Raw genomic sequence first — 18,300 nt, forward strand, 5'->3', positions numbered from 1 at the left:
CACCGCTCACTTCAACAACAGTGCCTACATCTTCAGGAACAACTCCACCAGTAACAACTTCAGTAACTACAGCATCCTCAACTACTGAAATTCCCACAACCACAGTTGTGAGCACAGAAACTATATCTATTACTTCAACAGTGGTGCCTACAACTTCAGAGAGTACAACAGCAGAAACCATGACTACAGCTTCATCAACCACACTTACAACAACAAAAAATCCCACAACGTCAACAGCTTTAACTTCAGAATCCACAACTCTCACTTCAACAACAGTACCTACATCTTTAGGAACATCTGCACCAGTAATAACATCAGTAACTACTGAATCCTCTACTACCAAAATTCTTACAACCAAAGTCATGAGTACAGAAACTTCACCTGTTACTATAACAGTAGTGCCTACAACTTCAGAAAGTACAACAGCAGAAACCACGACTACAGCTTCAACAACCTCACCTACAACAACAAACAGTCCCACAACGTCAGCAGCTGTAAGTTCAGCATCCACAATGCTCACTACAACAATAGTGCCTACATCTTCAGGAACAACTCCACCAGTAACAACATCAGTAACTACAGAATCCTCAACTACTAAAATTCCCACAACTACAGTTGTGAGCACAGAAACTACATCTATTACTTCAAAAGTGGTACCTACCATTTCAGAGAGTACAAAAGCAGAAACCATGACTACAGCTTCATCAACCACACCTACAACAACAAACAATCCAACAATGTCAACAGGTTTAACTTCAGAATCCACAACTATCACTTCAACAGCAGTGCCTACATCTTCAGGAACATCTGCCACAGTAACAACATCAGTAACTGCTGAATCCTCTACTACTAAAATTCCCACAACCACAGTTGTGAGTACAGAAACTTCACCTGTTACTTCAACAGTGGTGCCTACAACTTCAGAAAGTACAACAGCAGAAACCACGACTACAGCTTCAACTACCTCACCTACAACAACAAACATTTCCTCAACGTCAACAGCTTTAACTTCAGAATCAACAACACTCACTTCAACAACAGTGCCTACATCTTCAGGAACAACTGCACCTTTAACAACATCAGTAACTACAGCATCCTCAACTACTGAAATTCCCACAACCACAGTTGTGAACACAGAAACTATATCTACTACTTCAACAGTGGTACCTACAACTTCAGAGAGTACAACAGCAAAAACCACGACTACAGCTTCATCAACCACACCTACAACAACAAACAATCCCACAACGTCAACAGCTTTAACTTCAGAATCCACAACTCTCACTTCAACAACAGTGCCTACATCTTCAGGAACAACTGCACCTGTAACAACATCAGTAACTACTGAATCCTCTACTACTAAAATTCCTACAACCACATTTGTGAGTACAGAAACTTCACCTATTACTTCAACAGTGGTGCCTACAACTTCAGAAAGTACAACAGCAGAAACCACGACTATAGCTTCATCAACTACATCTACCACAACAAACAATCCCACAACGTCAACAGCTTTAACTTCAGCATCCACTACTCTCACTACAACGATGGTGCCTACATCTTCAGGAACATCTACACCAGGAACAACATCAGTAACTACAGTATCCTCAACTACTAAAATTCCTACAACCACAGTTGTGAGTACAGAAACTACACCTGTTACTTCAACAGTGGTGCCTACAACTTTAGAAAGTACAACAGCAGAAACCACGACTACAGCTTCATCAACCACACCTACCACAACAAACATTCCCACATCGTCAACAGCTTTAACTTCCGCATCCACTACTCTCAGTTCAACAACAGTGCCTACATCTTCAGGAACATCTGCACCAGGAACAACATCAGTAACTACAGTATCCTCAACGACTAAAATTCCCGCAACCACAGTTCTGAGTACAGAAACTACAGCTGTTACTGCAACAGCGGTGCCTACAACTTTAGAAAGTACAAGAGCAGAAACCACAACTATAACTTCATCAACCACACTTACCACAAGAAACATTCCCACAACGCCAACAGCTTTAACTTCAGCATCCACAATGCTTACTACAACAACAGTGCCTACATCTTCAGGAACAACTCCACCAGTAACAACATCATTAACTACAGAATTCTCAACTACAAAAATTCCCACAAGCACTGTTGTGAGTACAGAAACCACATTTATTACTTCAACAGAAACCACGACTACAGCTTCATCATCCACACCTACAACAACAAACAATCCCACAACTTCAACTGCTTTAACTTCAGCATCCACAACACTTACTACAACAACAGTACCTACATCTTCAGGAACAACTCCACCAGTAACAACATCAGTATCTACAGAATCCTCAACTACTAAAATCCCAACAACCACAGTTGTGGGTACAGAAACTACACCTGTAACTTCAACAGTGGTGCCTACAACTTTAGAAAGTACAACAGTAGAAACCACGACTACAGCTTCATCAACCACACCTACCACAACAAACATTCCCACAACGTCAACAGCTTTAACTTCAGCATCCACTACTCTCACTACAACAACAGTGCCTACATCTTCAGGAACAACTGCAGCTGTAACAACTTCAGTAACTACTGAATCTTCTACTACTAAAATTCCTACAACCACAGTTGTGAGTACAGAAACTACACCTGTTACTTCAACATTGGTGCCTACAACTTTAGATGGTACAACAGCACAAACCATGACTATAGCTTCATCAACTACACCTACCACAACAAACATTCCCACAACGTCAACAGCTTTAACTTCAGCATCCACTACTCTCACTACAACGATGGTGCCTACATCTTCAGGAACATCTGCACCAGTAACAACATCAGTAACTACAGAATCCTCAACTACTAAAATTCCCACAAGCACTGTTGTGAGTACAGACACCACATTTATTACTTCAACAGAAACCATGACTACAGCTTCATCATCCACACCTACAACAACAAACAATCCCACAACTTCAACAGCTTTAACTTCAGCATCCACTACTCTCACTACAACAACAGTGCCTACATCTTCAGGAACAACTGCAGCTGTAACAACATCAGTAAATACTGAATCCTCTACTACTACAATTCCTACAACCACAATTGTGAGTACAGAAACTACACCTGTTACTTCAACAGTGGTGCCTACAACTTCAGAAAGTACAACAGTAGAAACCATGACTACAGCTTCATCATCCACACCTACAACAACAATAAATCCCACGACATCAACTGCTTTAACTTCAGCATCCACTACTCTCACTTCAACAACAGTGCCTACATCTTTAGGAACATCTGCACCAGTAACAACATCAGTAACTACAGAATCCTCAACTACTAAAATTCCAGCAACCACAGTTCTGAGTACCGAAACAGCACCTGTTACTTCAACAGTGATGCCTACAACTTTAGGAAGTACAACAGCAGAAACCGCGACTACAGCTTCATCAACCACACCTACCACAACATCAACAGCTTTAACTTCAGCATCCACTACTCTCACTACAAGAACAGTGCCTACATCTTCAGGAACAACTGCAGCTGTAACAACTTCAGTAACTACTGAATCCTCTAATACTAAAATTCCTACAACCACAGTTGTGAGTACAGAAACTACACCTGTTACTTCATCAGTGGTGCCTACAACTTCAGAAAGTACAACAGCAAAAACCGCGACTATAGCTTCATCAACCACACCTACAACAACAAACAATCCCACAACGTCAATGGCATTAACTTCAGCATCCACTACTCTCACTACAACAACAGTGCCTACATCTTCAGGAACCACTGCACCAGTAACAACATCAGTAACTACAGAATCCTCAACTACTAAAATTCCTACAACCACAGTTGTGAGTCCAGAAAATACACCTGTTACTTCAACAGTGGTGCCTACAACTTCAGAGAGTACAACAGCACAAACCACAACTACAGTTTCATCAACAAAATTTTCAACAACAAACAAACCCACAGCGTCAAGAGCTGTAACTTTGGAATCCACAACCCTCACTTCAACAACAGTGCATGCATCTTCAGAAACAACTGGACCTGTAACAACATCAGTAACTACAGCATCCTCCACTACTGAAATTCCCACAGCCACAGTTGTGAGTACAGAAACCACATCTATTACTTCAACATTGGTGCCTACAACTTCAGAGAGTACATCAACAGAGACCACGACTACAGTTTCATCATCCACACCTACAACAACAAACAAACCCACAACATCAACAGCTGTAACTTCAGAATCCACAACTCTCACTTCAACAGCAGTGCCTACATCTTCAGGAATAACTGCACCAGTAACAACATCAGGAACTACAACATCCTCAAGCACTCAAATTCCCACAAGCACAGTTGTGAGTACAGAAACCACATTTATTACTTCAACAGTTTTGCCTACAACGTCAGAGAGTAAAACGGCAGAAACCATGATTACAGCTTCATCAACCACACCTACAACAAAGAGTCCCACAACATCAATAGCTGTAACTTCAGCATCCAATACTCTTACTTCAACATCAATGCCTACATTTTCAGAAACAACTGCAGCTTTAACAACTTCAGTAACTACAGAGTCCTCAACTAATATAATTCCCACAACCACAGTTGTGAGTACAGAAACTACATCTGTTGCTTCAACTTCAGAGAGTACAACAGCAGAAACCACAACTTCATCCTCTTCAACCACACCTACAACAACAAACAAACCAACAGCGTCAACAGCTGTATCTTCAGAATCCACAACTCTCACTTCAACAACTGTACCTACATTTTCAGAAACAACTGCACCTGTAACAACATCAGTAACTACAGCTTCTTCTATTACAAATGTTCCTTCCTCAATGCCATCAGCTCCAATGTCATCTGAAGCTCCAAGTACAACAACATCCCATACCGCATTGCTTCTTGCAACTACATCTACTGGAGCTCTCATGTCCACTGTTGTAACTTCAGAAGCAACAACTCTTACATCTACAACATTTCCTACAAAATCAGGAAGTACAACTACACCTGCAACAAGCACAACTGCAGCTTCCAAAGCCTCAGTGGGGCCTTCCACTGCTGTGACTACAGCTTTCGAAACTACAACTACATCCTCAACATCTACACCTTCCTCAGCTGCAATAGTGCCTTCTGCTTCTACATCATCATCTCCAACCTCATTATCAGCTAATTATCCAACAACATCAACAGCTATAACTTTACCATCAATGTCTACATCTTCAGAAGCATCTGCACCTGTAACAAAATCAGTAACAACAGCTTCCTCAGCTATAACTGTACCTTCCTCTATGACATCAGCTCCAATGTCAGCAACAGCTCAAACCACAACGCTACTTGCACCGGCAACCTCTGAAACAATCACAAGAATGACTTCAGAAACCACAACTTCACCAACAACATCAATAACTACAGCCTCCACAACTACAACTGTAGTTTCAACAATGACAACAGCAGCTTCTACAACCACATATAAACCTTCCACCATGACCTCAGCTCCAACTTCATCTGATGCCCCAAGTTCAACAACAGCTCAAATCAAAATGTCTAGTGTAGCTGCAACTACTGAAGTTGTGAGTCCAGATTCCACACCTGCTGCATCAACAACAATTTCTACAAAATCAGGAACACCAAGTTCTCTTGCAACAACCACAACTACAGCTTCCACCACCACCATCATTCCTTCCACTACTACATCAGATCAAACCTCAACTAAAGCTGCAAGTACAACATCAGAAGGTTCTAACACAATGTCAGTAAGCATAACTTCACCTGCAACAACCACAGATTCCACAACCATGATGGAATATTCAACTACTACATCAAGTTTACACTCAGCCACTACAACTGAAACCTCAACTCTTACTGCACCGACAATGTTTGCAACTTCAGAGAGTACACCTGCACCTGCAACATCCACCATTACAGCTTTCTCTGCTACTAACTATCCCACAACTGAACATCCATTTCAAACCTCAGCTTCTATTCCAAGCACAAACACACCTACAGTGGCAAAAACCACTGCATTCCAAATAATAACTGCACCTATATCAACCACAACTATTGCTTTCACTAATACAGCTCCAGCTCTAAGCCAGGCAGGACTCATTACCACAACAAATGCACCTCCAATTATCACAACTGTGTCTCCAGAAACTGTAACTATTGCTGTAACAATTATGCCTATCTCATCATCACATGTAACTATATCCTCAACATTAACTCCAACAAAAACAACAGAACCTCCTAGAACCCCATCTACACCCATTGCAACCATGACTGTTCTTCCCACCACTACAATTCCAGCTGATATCTCAGTTACAGTTCCAAGCACAACAACAGCCACTGTTTCAAGTTCAACTGCAGCTCAAACAACAGATGCATTTCAAGTAACAACAGGAGGTCTTTTAAGAACAACTGCAGCTTTTACCAGCACATCTTCTGCTCCAGTCACACCTGCACTTTCAACCAAAACAACTTCAAGGCCAAAAATGGATTCAGAGACTACAACTGCATCAACAACTACAACTGGAATTAGTACAGGTCTCATCAGTGCAGCAGAATTTCCAATAGCTCCAGTTACCTCAGTTTCAAACACAAACACATCAGTATCTCCACCATCTACAATTCCACTTCAGTCATCAACCAAAACTACACCAGCTGAAACAATTTCTAGCAATACTACACCACTAAACAATACAACAAAAGCAGATGCATCTGCAACACTTCAAAGTACTTCAAGTTTGCAACCAGAAACTTCAAGCATTCCCAAAACATTGTCTACGAATGTGACTGGTGCAGCAACTGTCACAACCAAATTGGTATTCTCATCCTTGTCATCAATGCCCACTAAAGATTTGGTCCTAAATGCTATTAGTACTCTTCGGGAATCTAGACAGTTTCAGCTCAACGAATCACTGAAGATTGCAAATATTACTTATCAGAGTAAGTTTCATCATTTTAAAATATCAAATGAAAAAGAAAAACAATTTTAAACATGAAAGATTCAACCAGAAAAATATGTCAACTTTTAACTGTAAATTGGTGTGTCTTTCCAAACAGAGGTCTCAGAAACCTCCTATCTCATCATCTTTGAGTTTAGTCTGAGTAATATCAGCATGCCAGAGAACACTGATCTAAGAAACAGCAGTTACATGCAAGTACAAGATGTTGTAAATAATGCGGTAAGAAATAATTATTAACCCATTAACAAACTTTAGGTCCACTGTAAATCTTCACCGGAAACTGAAGAATTATTTGATTTTTCCCATTCAGCTGAACACTCTTCTGAATGAACCTGGTAGTCCATATTTACAACCAAAGACCTCCAACTTCACGTAAGATGCGACCAAAAGTCACAATCTTTATTTCATATGTCCTCAATTTTTAGCTTATTGAAGCTATGTTATGTTACAAATACCAAAAAAAAAAAAAAAAAAAAAAAAAAAAAAAACAAATAATAGACAAAATACATCTTTTTACGAAGTGGGTTAAATTCCCTGAATGAAACCTATTATTTGTCTTGTAGGAGCACTTCAAACCAGATTAATGGCAGGATGGAATACAGCTTCCAGAATGGAGATGTCATACAACCAATCAGTTTCCTCAATGAGCTACGTCTTCCAACCACTACAACAGTGTTTCCAGTCACAACAACCGGTGTTTCTGTTACTACTCCAAAACTCATGTAAATTTTGGCCGTTCTATTTTAAGAAAATAAAAAAATGCAAAAGTAATGATTTTATTGCATATATACTGATGTAAATGAATCAAAAGTGTTTACATTTACAGATCGGGTTCAGCAGTGGTCACAAGCAAGCTGGTGTTCAACTCCTCATCTCCAATGCCCAGTGAATCTCTTGTCCTAAGTGCTATCAATACTCTCCGTCAGTCCAGAGAGTCACAGCTCAATGAATCGGTGAAGGTGGTGAATGTCACCTATGAGAGTAAGTGTCATCATTTTCACTTCAAAATTTCAACTGAGAGTGAGTCAACCAATCATGTTTTACAGGCTTTTGTCAAAATTCTAAAATTACCATTTCCATCCAAAACAGAAATCTCAGAAACCTCCTATGCTGTGGTCTTTACATTTAACGTGATTAACATCAGCATGCCAGAGGACCCTGTGTCTAGAGGCAACACCAACCAGAAAGTTCAGGATTCCATCAATAATGCGGTAAACGTCAAAAATGAACAGTTTAATACTACTTAGATTGAATGCCAGTGTTCTCCAGAAACTGATGAATGGTTTGATTTTCCCCTTCAGCTGAACACTCTTCTGAATGAACCTGGCAGTCCAACTTTACAACCCAAGACCTCCAACTTCACGTAAGAAGCAAATTAATTTCACAGTCTTGGCTTCATATGTCTTTGCATTTTACCTTTATTGAAGCTACGTAACGTTACAAATAGCAAAAAAAAAAAAGAAGTGGGTTAAATTCCCTGAATGAAACCTATTATTTGTCTTGTAGGAGCACTTCAAACCAGATTAATGGCAGGATGGAATACAGCTTCCAGAATGGAGATGTCATACAACCAATCAGCTTCCTCAATGAGCTACGTCTTCCAACCACTACAACAGTGTTTCCAGTCACAACAACCAGTGTTTCTGTTACTACTCCAAAACTCATGTAAATTTTGCCGTTTTATTTTAAGAAAATTAAAAAATGTGAATGTGATGATTTTATTGCATACGTAAATTAATCAAAAGTGTTTACATTTACAGAACTGGTTCGGCAGTGGTCACAAGCAAGCTGGTGTTCAACTCCTCATCTCCAGTGCCCAGTGAATCTCTTGTCCTCAGTGCTATCAATACTCTCCTTCATTCCAGAGAGTCACAGCTCAATGAATCGGTGAAGGTCGTGAATGTCACCTATGAGAGTAAGTGTCATCATTTTCACTTCAAAATTTCAACTGAGAGTGAGTCATCCAATCATGTTTTACAGGCTTTTGTCAAAATTCTAAAATTACCATTTTCATCCAAAACAGAAATCTCAGAAACCTCCTATGCTGTGGTCTTTACATTTAACGTGATAAACATCAGCATGCCAGAGGACCCTGTGTCTAGAGGCAACACCAGCCAGAAAGTTCAGGATACCATCAATAATGCGGTAAACGTTAAAAATTAACAGTTTAATACTACTTAGATTGAATGCCAGTGTTCTCCAGAAACTGATGAATGGTTTGATTTTCCCCTTCAGCTGAACACTCTTCTGAATGAACCTGGCAGTCCAACTTTACAACCCAAGACCTCCAACTTCACGTAAGATGCAAATTAATTTCACAGTCTTGGCTTCATATATCTTTGCATTTTACCTTTATTGAAGCTACGTAACGTTACAAATAGCAAAAAAAAAAGAAGTGGGTTAAATTCCCTGAATGAAACCTATTATTTGTCTTGTAGGAGCACTTCAAACCAGATTAATGGCAGGATGGAATACAGCTTCCAGAATGGAGATGTCATACAACCAATCAGCTTCCTCAATGAGCTACGTCTTCCAACCACTACAACAGTGTTTCCAGTCACAACAACCAGTGTTTCTGTTACTACTCCAAAACTCATGTAAATTTTGGCGTTCTATTTTAAGAAAATTAAAAAATGCGAAAGTGATGATTTTATTGCATATATACTGATGTAAATGAATCAAAAGTGTTTACATTTACAGAACTGGTTCGGCAGTGGTCACAAGCAAGCTGGTGTTCAACTCCTCATCTCCAGTGCCCAGTGAATCTCTGGTCCTCAGTGCTATCAATACTCTCCGTCAGTCCAGAGAGTCACAGCTCAATGAATCGGTGAAGGTGGTGAATGTCACCTATGAGAGTAAGTGTCATCATTTTCACTTCAAAATTTCAACTGAGAGTGAGTCATCCAATCATGTTTTACAGGCTTTTGTCAAAATTCTAAAATTACCATTTCCATCCAAAACAGAAATCTCAGAAACCTCCTATGCTGTGGTCTTTACATTTAACGTGATTAACATCAGCATGCCAGAGGACCCTGTGTCTAGAGGCAACACCAGCCAGAAAGTTCAGGATACCATCAATAATGCGGTAAACGTTAAAAATTAACAGTTTAATACTACTTAGATTGAATGCCAGTGTTCTCCAGAAACTGATGAATGGTTTGATTTTCCCCTTCAGCTGAACACTCTTCTGAATGAACCTGGCAGTCCAACTTTACAACCCAAGACCTCCAACTTCACGTAAGATGCAAATTAATTTCACAGTCTTGGCTTCATATATCTTTGCATTTTACCTTTATTGAAGCTACGTAACGTTACAAATAGCAAAATAAAAAGAAGTGGGTTAAATTCCCTGAATGAAACCTATTATTTGTCTTGTAGGAGCACTTCAAACCAGATTAATGGCAGGATGGAATACAGCTTCCAGAATGGAGATGTCATACAACCAATCAGCTTCCTCAATGAGCTACGTCTTCCGACCACTACAACAGTGTTTCCAGTCACAACAACCAGTGTTTCTGTTACTACTCCAAAACTCATGTAAATTTTGGCGTTCTATTTTAAGAAAATTAAAAAATGCGAAAGTGATGATTTTATTGCATATATACTGATGTAAATGAATCAAAAGTGTTTACATTTACAGAACTGGTTCGGCAGTGGTCACAAGCAAGCTGGTGTTCAACTCCTCATCTCCAGTGCCCAGTGAATCTCTGGTCCTCAGTGCTATCAATACTCTCCGTCAGTCCAGAGAGTCACAGCTCAATGAATCGGTGAAGGTGGTGAATGTCACCTATGAGAGTAAGTGTCATCATTTTCACTTCAAAATTTCAACTGAGAGTGAGTCATCCAATCATGTTTTACAGGCTTTTGTCAAAATTCTAAAATTACCATTTCCATCCAAAACAGAAATCTCAGAAACCTCCTATGCTGTGGTCTTTACATTTAACGTGATTAACATCAGCATGCCAGAGGACCCTGTGTCTAGAGGCAACACCAGCCAGAAAGTTCAGGATACCATCAATAATGCGGTAAACGTTAAAAATTAACAGTTTAATACTACTTAGATTGAATGCCAGTGTTCTCCAGAAACTGATGAATGGTTTGATTTTCCCCTTCAGCTGAACACTCTTCTGAATGAACCTGGCAGTCCAACTTTACAACCCAAGACCTCCAACTTCACGTAAGATGCAAATTAATTTCACAGTCTTGGCTTCATATATCTTTGCATTTTACCTTTATTGAAGCTACGTAACGTTACAAATAGCAAAAAAAAAATAAGTGGGTTAAATTCCCTGAATGAAACCTATTATTTGTCTTGTAGGAGCACTTCAAACCAGATTAATGGCAGGATGGAATACAGCTTCCAGAATGGAGATGTCATACAACCAATCAGCTTCCTCAATGAGCTACGTCTTCCAACCACTACAACAGTGTTTCCAGTCACAACAACCAGTGTTTCTGTTACTACTCCAAAACTCATGTAAATTTTGGCGTTCTATTTTAAGAAAATTAAAAAATGCGAAAGTGATGATTTTATTGCATATATACTGATGTAAATGAATCAAAAGTGTTTACATTTACAGAACTGGTTCGGCAGTGGTCACAAGCAAGCTGGTGTTCAACTCCTCATCTCCAGTGCCCAGTGAATCTCTGGTCCTCAGTGCTATCAATACTCTCCGTCAGTCCAGAGAGTCACAGCTCAATGAATCGGTGAAGGTGGTGAATGTCACCTATGAGAGTAAGTGTCATCATTTTCACTTCAAAATTTCAACTGAGAGTGAGTCATCCAATCATGTTTTACAGGCTTTTGTCAAAATTCTAAAATTACCATTTCCATCCAAAACAGAAATCTCAGAAACCTCCTATGCTGTGGTCTTTACATTTAACGTGATTAACATCAGCATGCCAGAGGACCCTGTGTCTAGAGGCAACACCAGCCAGAAAGTTCAGGATACCATCAATAATGCGGTAAACGTTAAAAATGAACAGTTTAATACTACTTAGATTGAATGCCAGTGTTCTCCAGAAACTGATGAATGGTTTGATTTTCCCCTTCAGCTGAACACTCTTCTGAATGAACCTGGCAGTCCAACTTTACAACCCAAGACCTCCAACTTCACGTAAGATGCAAATTAATTTCACAGTCTTGGCTTCATATATCTTTGCATTTTACCTTTATTGAAGCTACGTAACGTTACAAATAGCAAAAAAAAAAAAGAAGTGGGTTAAATTCCCTGAATGAAACCTATTATTTGTCTTGTAGGAGCACTTCAAACCAGATTAATGGCAGGATGGAATACAGCTTCCAGAATGGAGATGTCATACAACCAATCAGCTTCCTCAATGAGCTACGTCTTCCGACCACTACAACAGTGTTTCCAGTCACAACAACCAGTGTTTCTGTTACTACTCCAAAACTCATGTAAATTTTGGCGTTCTATTTTAAGAAAATTAAAAAATGCGAAAGTGATGATTTTATTGCATATATACTGATGTAAATGAATCAAAAGTGTTTACATTTACAGAACTGGTTCGGCAGTGGTCACAAGCAAGCTGGTGTTCAACTCCTCATCTCCAGTGCCCAGTGAATCTCTGGTCCTCAGTGCTATCAATACTCTCCGTCAGTCCAGAGAGTCACAGCTCAATGAATCGGTGAAGGTGGTGAATGTCACCTATGAGAGTAAGTGTCATCATTTTCACTTCAAAATTTCAACTGAGAGTGAGTCATCCAATCATGTTTTACAGGCTTTTGTCAAAATTCTAAAATTACCATTTCCATCCAAAACAGAAATCTCAGAAACCTCCTATGCTGTGGTCTTTACATTTAACGTGATTAACATCAGCATGCCAGAGGACCCTGTGTCTAGAGGCAACACCAGCCAGAAAGTTCAGGATACCATCAATAATGCGGTAAACGTTAAAAATTAACAGTTTAATACTACTTAGATTGAATGCCAGTGTTCTCCAGAAACTGATGAATGGTTTGATTTTCCCCTTCAGCTGAACACTCTTCTGAATGAACCTGGTAGTCCAACTTTACAACCCAAGACCTCCAACTTCACGTAAGATGCAAATTAATTTCACAGTCTTGGCTTCATATGTCTTTGCATTTTACCTTTATTGAAGCTACGTAACGTTACAAATAGCAAAAAAAAAAGAAGTGGGTTAAATTCCCTGAATGAAACCTATTATTTGTCTTGTAGGAGCACTTCAAACCAGATTAATGGCAGGATGGAATACAGCTTCCAGAATGGAGATGTCATACAACCAATCAGCTTCCTCAATGAGCTACGTCTTCCAACCACTACAACAGTGTTTCCAGTCACAACAACCAGTGTTTCTGTTACTACTCCAAAACTCATGTAAATTTTGGCGTTCTATTTGAAGAAAATTAAAAAATGCGAAAGTGATGATTTTATTGCATATATACTGATGTAAATGAATCAAAAGTGTTTACATTTACAGAACTGGTTCGGCAGTGGTCACAAGCAAGCTGGTGTTCAACTCCTCATCTCCAGTGCCCAGTGAATCTCTGGTCCTCAGTGCTATCAATACTCTCCGTCAGTCCAGAGAGTCACAGCTCAATGAATCGGTGAAGGTGGTGAATGTCACCTATGAGAGTAAGTGTCATCATTTTCACTTCAAAATTTCAACTGAGAGTGAGTCATCCAATCATGTTTTACAGGCTTTTGTCAAAATTCTAAAATTACCATTTCCATCCAAAACAGAAATCTCAGAAACCTCCTATGCTGTGGTCTTTACATTTAACGTGATTAACATCAGCATGCCAGAGGACCCTGTGTCTAGAGGCAACACCAGCCAGAAAGTTCAGGATACCATCAATAATGCGGTAAACGTTAAAAATTAACAGTTTAATACTACTTAGATTGAATGCCAGTGTTCTCCAGAAACTGATGAATGGTTTGATTTTCCCCTTCAGCTGAACACTCTTCTGAATGAACCTGGCAGTCCAACTTTACAACCCAAGACCTCCAACTTCACGTAAGATGCAAATTCATTTCACAGTCTTGGCTTCATATATCTTTGCATTTTACCTTTATTGAAGCTACGTAACGTTATAAATAGCAAAAAAAAAAAAGAAGTGGGTTAAATTCCCTGAATGAAACCTATTATTTGTCTTGTAGGAGCACTTTAAACCAGATTAATGGAAGGATGGAATACAGCTTCCAGAATGGAGATGTCATACAACCAATCAGCTTCCTCAATGAGCTACGTCTTCCAACCACTACAACAGTGTTTCCAGTCACAACAACCAGTGTTTCTGTTACTACTCCAAAACTCATGTAAATTTTGGCGTTCTATTTTAAGAAAATTAAAAAATGCGAAAGTGATGATTTTATTGCATATATACTGATGTAAATGAATCAAAAGTGTTTACATTTACAGAACTGGTTCGGCAGTGGTCACAAGCAAGCTGGTGTTCAACTCCTCATCTCCAGTGCCCAGTGAATCTCTGGTCCTCAGTGCTATCAATACTCTCCGTCAGTCCAGAGAGTCACAGCTCAATGAATCGGTGAAGGTGGTGAATGTCACCTATGAGAGTAAGTGTCATCATTTTCACTTCAAAATTTCAACTGAGAGTGAGTCATCCAATCATGTTTTACAGGCTTTTGTCAAAATTCTAAAATTACCATTTCCATCCAAAACAGAAATCTCAGAAACCTCCTATGCTGTGGTCTTTACATTTAACGTGATTAACATCAGCATGCCAGAGGACCCTGTGTCTAGAGGCAACACCAGCCAGAAAGTTCAGGATACCATCAATAATGCGGTAAACGTTAAAAATTAACAGTTTAATACTACTTAGATTGAATGCCAGTGTTCTCCAGAAACTGATGAATGGTTTGATTTTCCCCTTCAGCTGAACACTCTTCTGAATGAACCTGGCAGTCCAACTTTACAACCCAAGACCTCCAACTTCACGTAAGATGCAAATTAATTTCACAGTCTTGGCTTCATATATCTTTGCATTTTACCTTTATTGAAGCTACGTAACGTTACAAATAGCAAAAAAAAAAGAAGTGGGTTAAATTCCCTGAATGAAACCTATTATTTGTCTTGTAGGAGCACTTCAAACCAGATTAATGGCAGGATGGAATACAGCTTCCAGAATGGAGATGTCATACAACCAATCAGCTTCCTCAATGAGCTACGTCTTCCGACCACTACAACAGTGTTTCCAGTCACAACAACCAGTGTTTCTGTTACTACTCCAAAACTCATGTAAATTTTGGCGTTCTATTTTAAGAAAATTAAAAAATGCGAAAGTGATGATTTTATTGCATATATACTGATGTAAATGAATCAAAAGTGTTTACATTTACAGAACTGGTTCGGCAGTGGTCACAAGCAAGCTGGTGTTCAACTCCTCATCTCCAGTGCCCAGTGAATCTCTGGTCCTCAGTGCTATCAATACTCTCCGTCAGTCCAGAGAGTCACAGCTCAATGAATCGGTGAAGGTGGTGAATGTCACCTATGAGAGTAAGTGTCATAATTTTCACTTCAAAATTTCAACTGAGAGTGAGTCATCCAATCATGTTTTACAGGCTTTTGTCAAAATTCTAAAATTACCATTTCCATCCAAAACAGAAATCTCAGAAACCTCCTATGCTGTGGTCTTTACATTTAACGTGATTAACATCAGCATGCCAGAGGACCCTGTGTCTAGAGGCAACACCAGCCAGAAAGTTCAGGATACCATCAATAATGCGGTAAACGTTAAAAATTAACAGTTTAATACTACTTAGATTGAATGCCAGTGTTCTCCAGAAACTGATGAATGGTTTGATTTTCCCCTTCAGCTGAACACTCTTCTGAATGAACCTGGCAGTCCAACTTTACAACCCAAGACCTCCAACTTCACGTAAGATGCAAATTAATTTCACAGTCTTGGCTTCATATATCTTTGCATTTTACCTTTATTGAAGCTACGTAACGTTACAAATAGCAAAAAAAAAAGAAGTGGGTTAAATTCCCTGAATGAAACCTATTATTTGTCTTGTAGGAGCACTTCAAACCAGATTAATGGCAGGATGGAATACAGCTTCCAGAATGGAGATGTCATACAACCAATCAGCTTCCTCAATGAGCTACGTCTTCCGACCACTACAACAGTGTTTCCAGTCACAACAACCAGTGTTTCTGTTACTACTCCAAAACTCATGTAAATTTTGGCGTTCTATTTTAAGAAAATTAAAAAATGCGAAAGTGATGATTTTATTGCATATATACTGATGTAAATGAATCAAAAGTGTTTACATTTACAGAACTGGTTCGGCAGTGGTCACAAGCAAGCTGGTGTTCAACTCCTCATCTCCAGTGCCCAGTGAATCTCTGGTCCTCAGTGCTATCAATACTCTCCGTCAGTCCAGAGAGTCACAGCTCAATGAATCGGTGAAGGTGGTGAATGTCACCTATGAGAGTAAGTGTCATCATTTTAACTTCAAAATTTCAACTGAGAGTGAGTCATCCAATCATGTTTTACAGGCTTTTGTCAAAATTCTAAAATTACCATTTCCATCCAAAACAGAAATCTCAGAAACCTCCTATGCTGTGGTCTTTACATTTAACGTGATTAACATCAGCATGCCAGAGGACCCTGTGTCTAGAGGCAACACCAGCCAGAAAGTTCAGGATACCATCAATAATGCGGTAAACGTTAAAAATTAACAGTTTAATACTACTTAGATTGAATGCCAGTGTTCTCCAGAAACTGATGAATGGTTTGATTTTCCCCTTCAGCTGAACACTCTTCTGAATGAACCTGGCAGTCCAACTTTACAACCCAAGACCTCCAACTTCACGTAAGATGCAAATTCATTTCACAGTCTTGGCTTCATATATCTTTGCATTTTACCTTTATTGAAGCTACGTAACGTTATAAATAGCAAAAAAAAAAAAGAAGTGGGTTAAATTCCCTGAATGAAACCTATTATTTGTCTTGTAGGAGCACTTTAAACCAGATTAATGGAAGGATGGAATACAGCTTCCAGAATGGAGATGTCATACAACCAATCAGCTTCCTCAATGAGCTACGTCTTCCAACCACTACAACAGTGTTTCCAGTCACAACAACCAGTGTTTCTGTTACTACTCCAAAACTCATGTAAATTTTGGCGTTCTATTTTAAGAAAATAAAAAAATGCGAAAGTGATGATTTTATTGCATATATACTGATGTAAATGAATCAAAAGTGTTTACATTTACAGAACTGGTTCGGCAGTGGTCACAAGCAAGCTGGTGTTCAACTCCTCATCTCCAGTGCCCAGTGAATCTCTGGTCCTCAGTGCTATCAATACTCTCCGTCAGTCCAGAGAGTCACAGCTCAATGAATCGGTGAAGGTGGTGAATGTCACCTATGAGAGTAAGTGTCATCATTTTCACTTCAAAATTTCAACTGAGAGTGAGTCATCCAATCATGTTTTACAGGCTTTTGTCAAAATTCTAAAATTACCATTTCCATCCAAAACAGAAATCTCAGAAACCTCCTATGCTGTGGTCTTTACATTTAACGTGATTAACATCAGCATGCCAGAGGACCCTGTGTCTAGAGGCAACACCAGCCAGAAAGTTCAGGATACCATCAATAATGCGGTAAACGTTAAAAATTAACAGTTTAATACTACTTAGATTGAATGCCAGTGTTCTCCAGAAACTGATGAATGGTTTGATTTTCCCCTTCAGCTGAACACTCTTCTGAATGAACCTGGCAGTCCAACTTTACAACCCAAGACCTCCAACTTCACGTAAGATGCAAATTAATTTCACAGTCTTGGCTTCATATATCTTTGCATTTTACCTTTATTGAAGCTACGTAACGTTACAAATAGCAAAAAAAAAAGAAGTGGGTTAAATTCCCTGAATGAAACCTATTATTTGTCTTGTAGGAGCACTTCAAACCAGATTAATGGCAGGATGGAATACAGCTTCCAGAATGGAGATGTCATACAACCAATCAGCTTCCTCAATGAGCTACGTCTTCCGACCACTACAACAGTGTTTCCAGTCACAACAACCAGTGTTTCTGTTACTACTCCAAAACTCATGTAAATTTTGGCGTTCTATTTTAAGAAAATTAAAAAATGCGAAAGTGATGATTTTATTGCATATATACTGATGTAAATGAATCAAAAGTGTTTACATTTACAGAATTGGTTCGGCAGTGGTCACAAGCAAGCTGGTGTTCAACTCCTCATCTCCAGTGCCCAGTGAATCTCTGGTCCTCAGTGCTATCAATACTCTCCGTCAGTCCAGAGAGTCACAGCTCAATGAATCGGTGAAGGTGGTGAATGTCACCTATGAGAGTAAGTGT

At 39.3% G+C, this 18,300-nt stretch overlaps 1 protein-coding gene across 1 annotated transcript; it reads left to right on the forward strand.

Moving 5' to 3' along the window:
* The first annotated feature begins 362 nt into the window (after window positions 1–362).
* Window positions 363–17,098, forward strand: LOC127939407 (uncharacterized). Its single transcript, XM_052536136.1, has 42 exons — window positions 363–484; window positions 616–747; window positions 871–1,082; window positions 1,126–1,856; window positions 2,000–2,151; window positions 3,355–3,539; window positions 3,595–3,718; window positions 4,099–4,416; window positions 4,612–4,808; window positions 7,069–7,190; window positions 7,820–7,952; window positions 8,061–8,182; window positions 8,273–8,334; window positions 8,478–8,636; window positions 8,732–8,886; window positions 8,995–9,116; window positions 9,207–9,268; window positions 9,410–9,568; window positions 9,672–9,826; window positions 9,935–10,056; window positions 10,147–10,208; window positions 10,350–10,508; window positions 11,552–11,706; window positions 11,815–11,936; window positions 12,027–12,088; window positions 12,232–12,390; window positions 12,494–12,648; window positions 12,757–12,878; window positions 12,969–13,030; window positions 13,172–13,330; window positions 13,434–13,588; window positions 13,697–13,818; window positions 13,909–13,970; window positions 15,054–15,212; window positions 15,316–15,470; window positions 15,579–15,700; window positions 15,791–15,852; window positions 15,994–16,152; window positions 16,256–16,410; window positions 16,519–16,640; window positions 16,731–16,792; window positions 16,936–17,098. Exons 1-42 carry the CDS (start codon window positions 363–365, stop codon window positions 17,096–17,098), a joined length of 6,261 nt encoding a protein of 2,086 aa, XP_052392096.1.
* Window positions 17,099–18,300: the final 1,202 nt, after the last annotated feature.

The sequence above is a fragment of the Carassius gibelio genome, chromosome A1, assembly GCF_023724105.1.
Source record: "Carassius gibelio isolate Cgi1373 ecotype wild population from Czech Republic chromosome A1, carGib1.2-hapl.c, whole genome shotgun sequence".
Classification (NCBI taxonomy): domain Eukaryota; kingdom Metazoa; phylum Chordata; class Actinopteri; order Cypriniformes; family Cyprinidae; genus Carassius; species Carassius gibelio.

Bases quoted from the DNA above. Each gene is read 5' to 3' on its own strand.
- LOC127939407 (XM_052536136.1), top strand. From the start codon at position 363: ATGAGTACAGAAACTTCACCTGTTACTATAACAGTAGTGCCTACAACT. The intron at 3,540-3,594 runs GTAACAACTTCA...CTACAACCACAG, and splicing joins CTTCAGGAACAACTGCAGCT to TTGTGAGTACAGAAACTACA. The intron at 13,819-13,908 runs GTAAACGTTAAA...TTTCCCCTTCAG, and splicing joins AGGATACCATCAATAATGCG to CTGAACACTCTTCTGAATGA.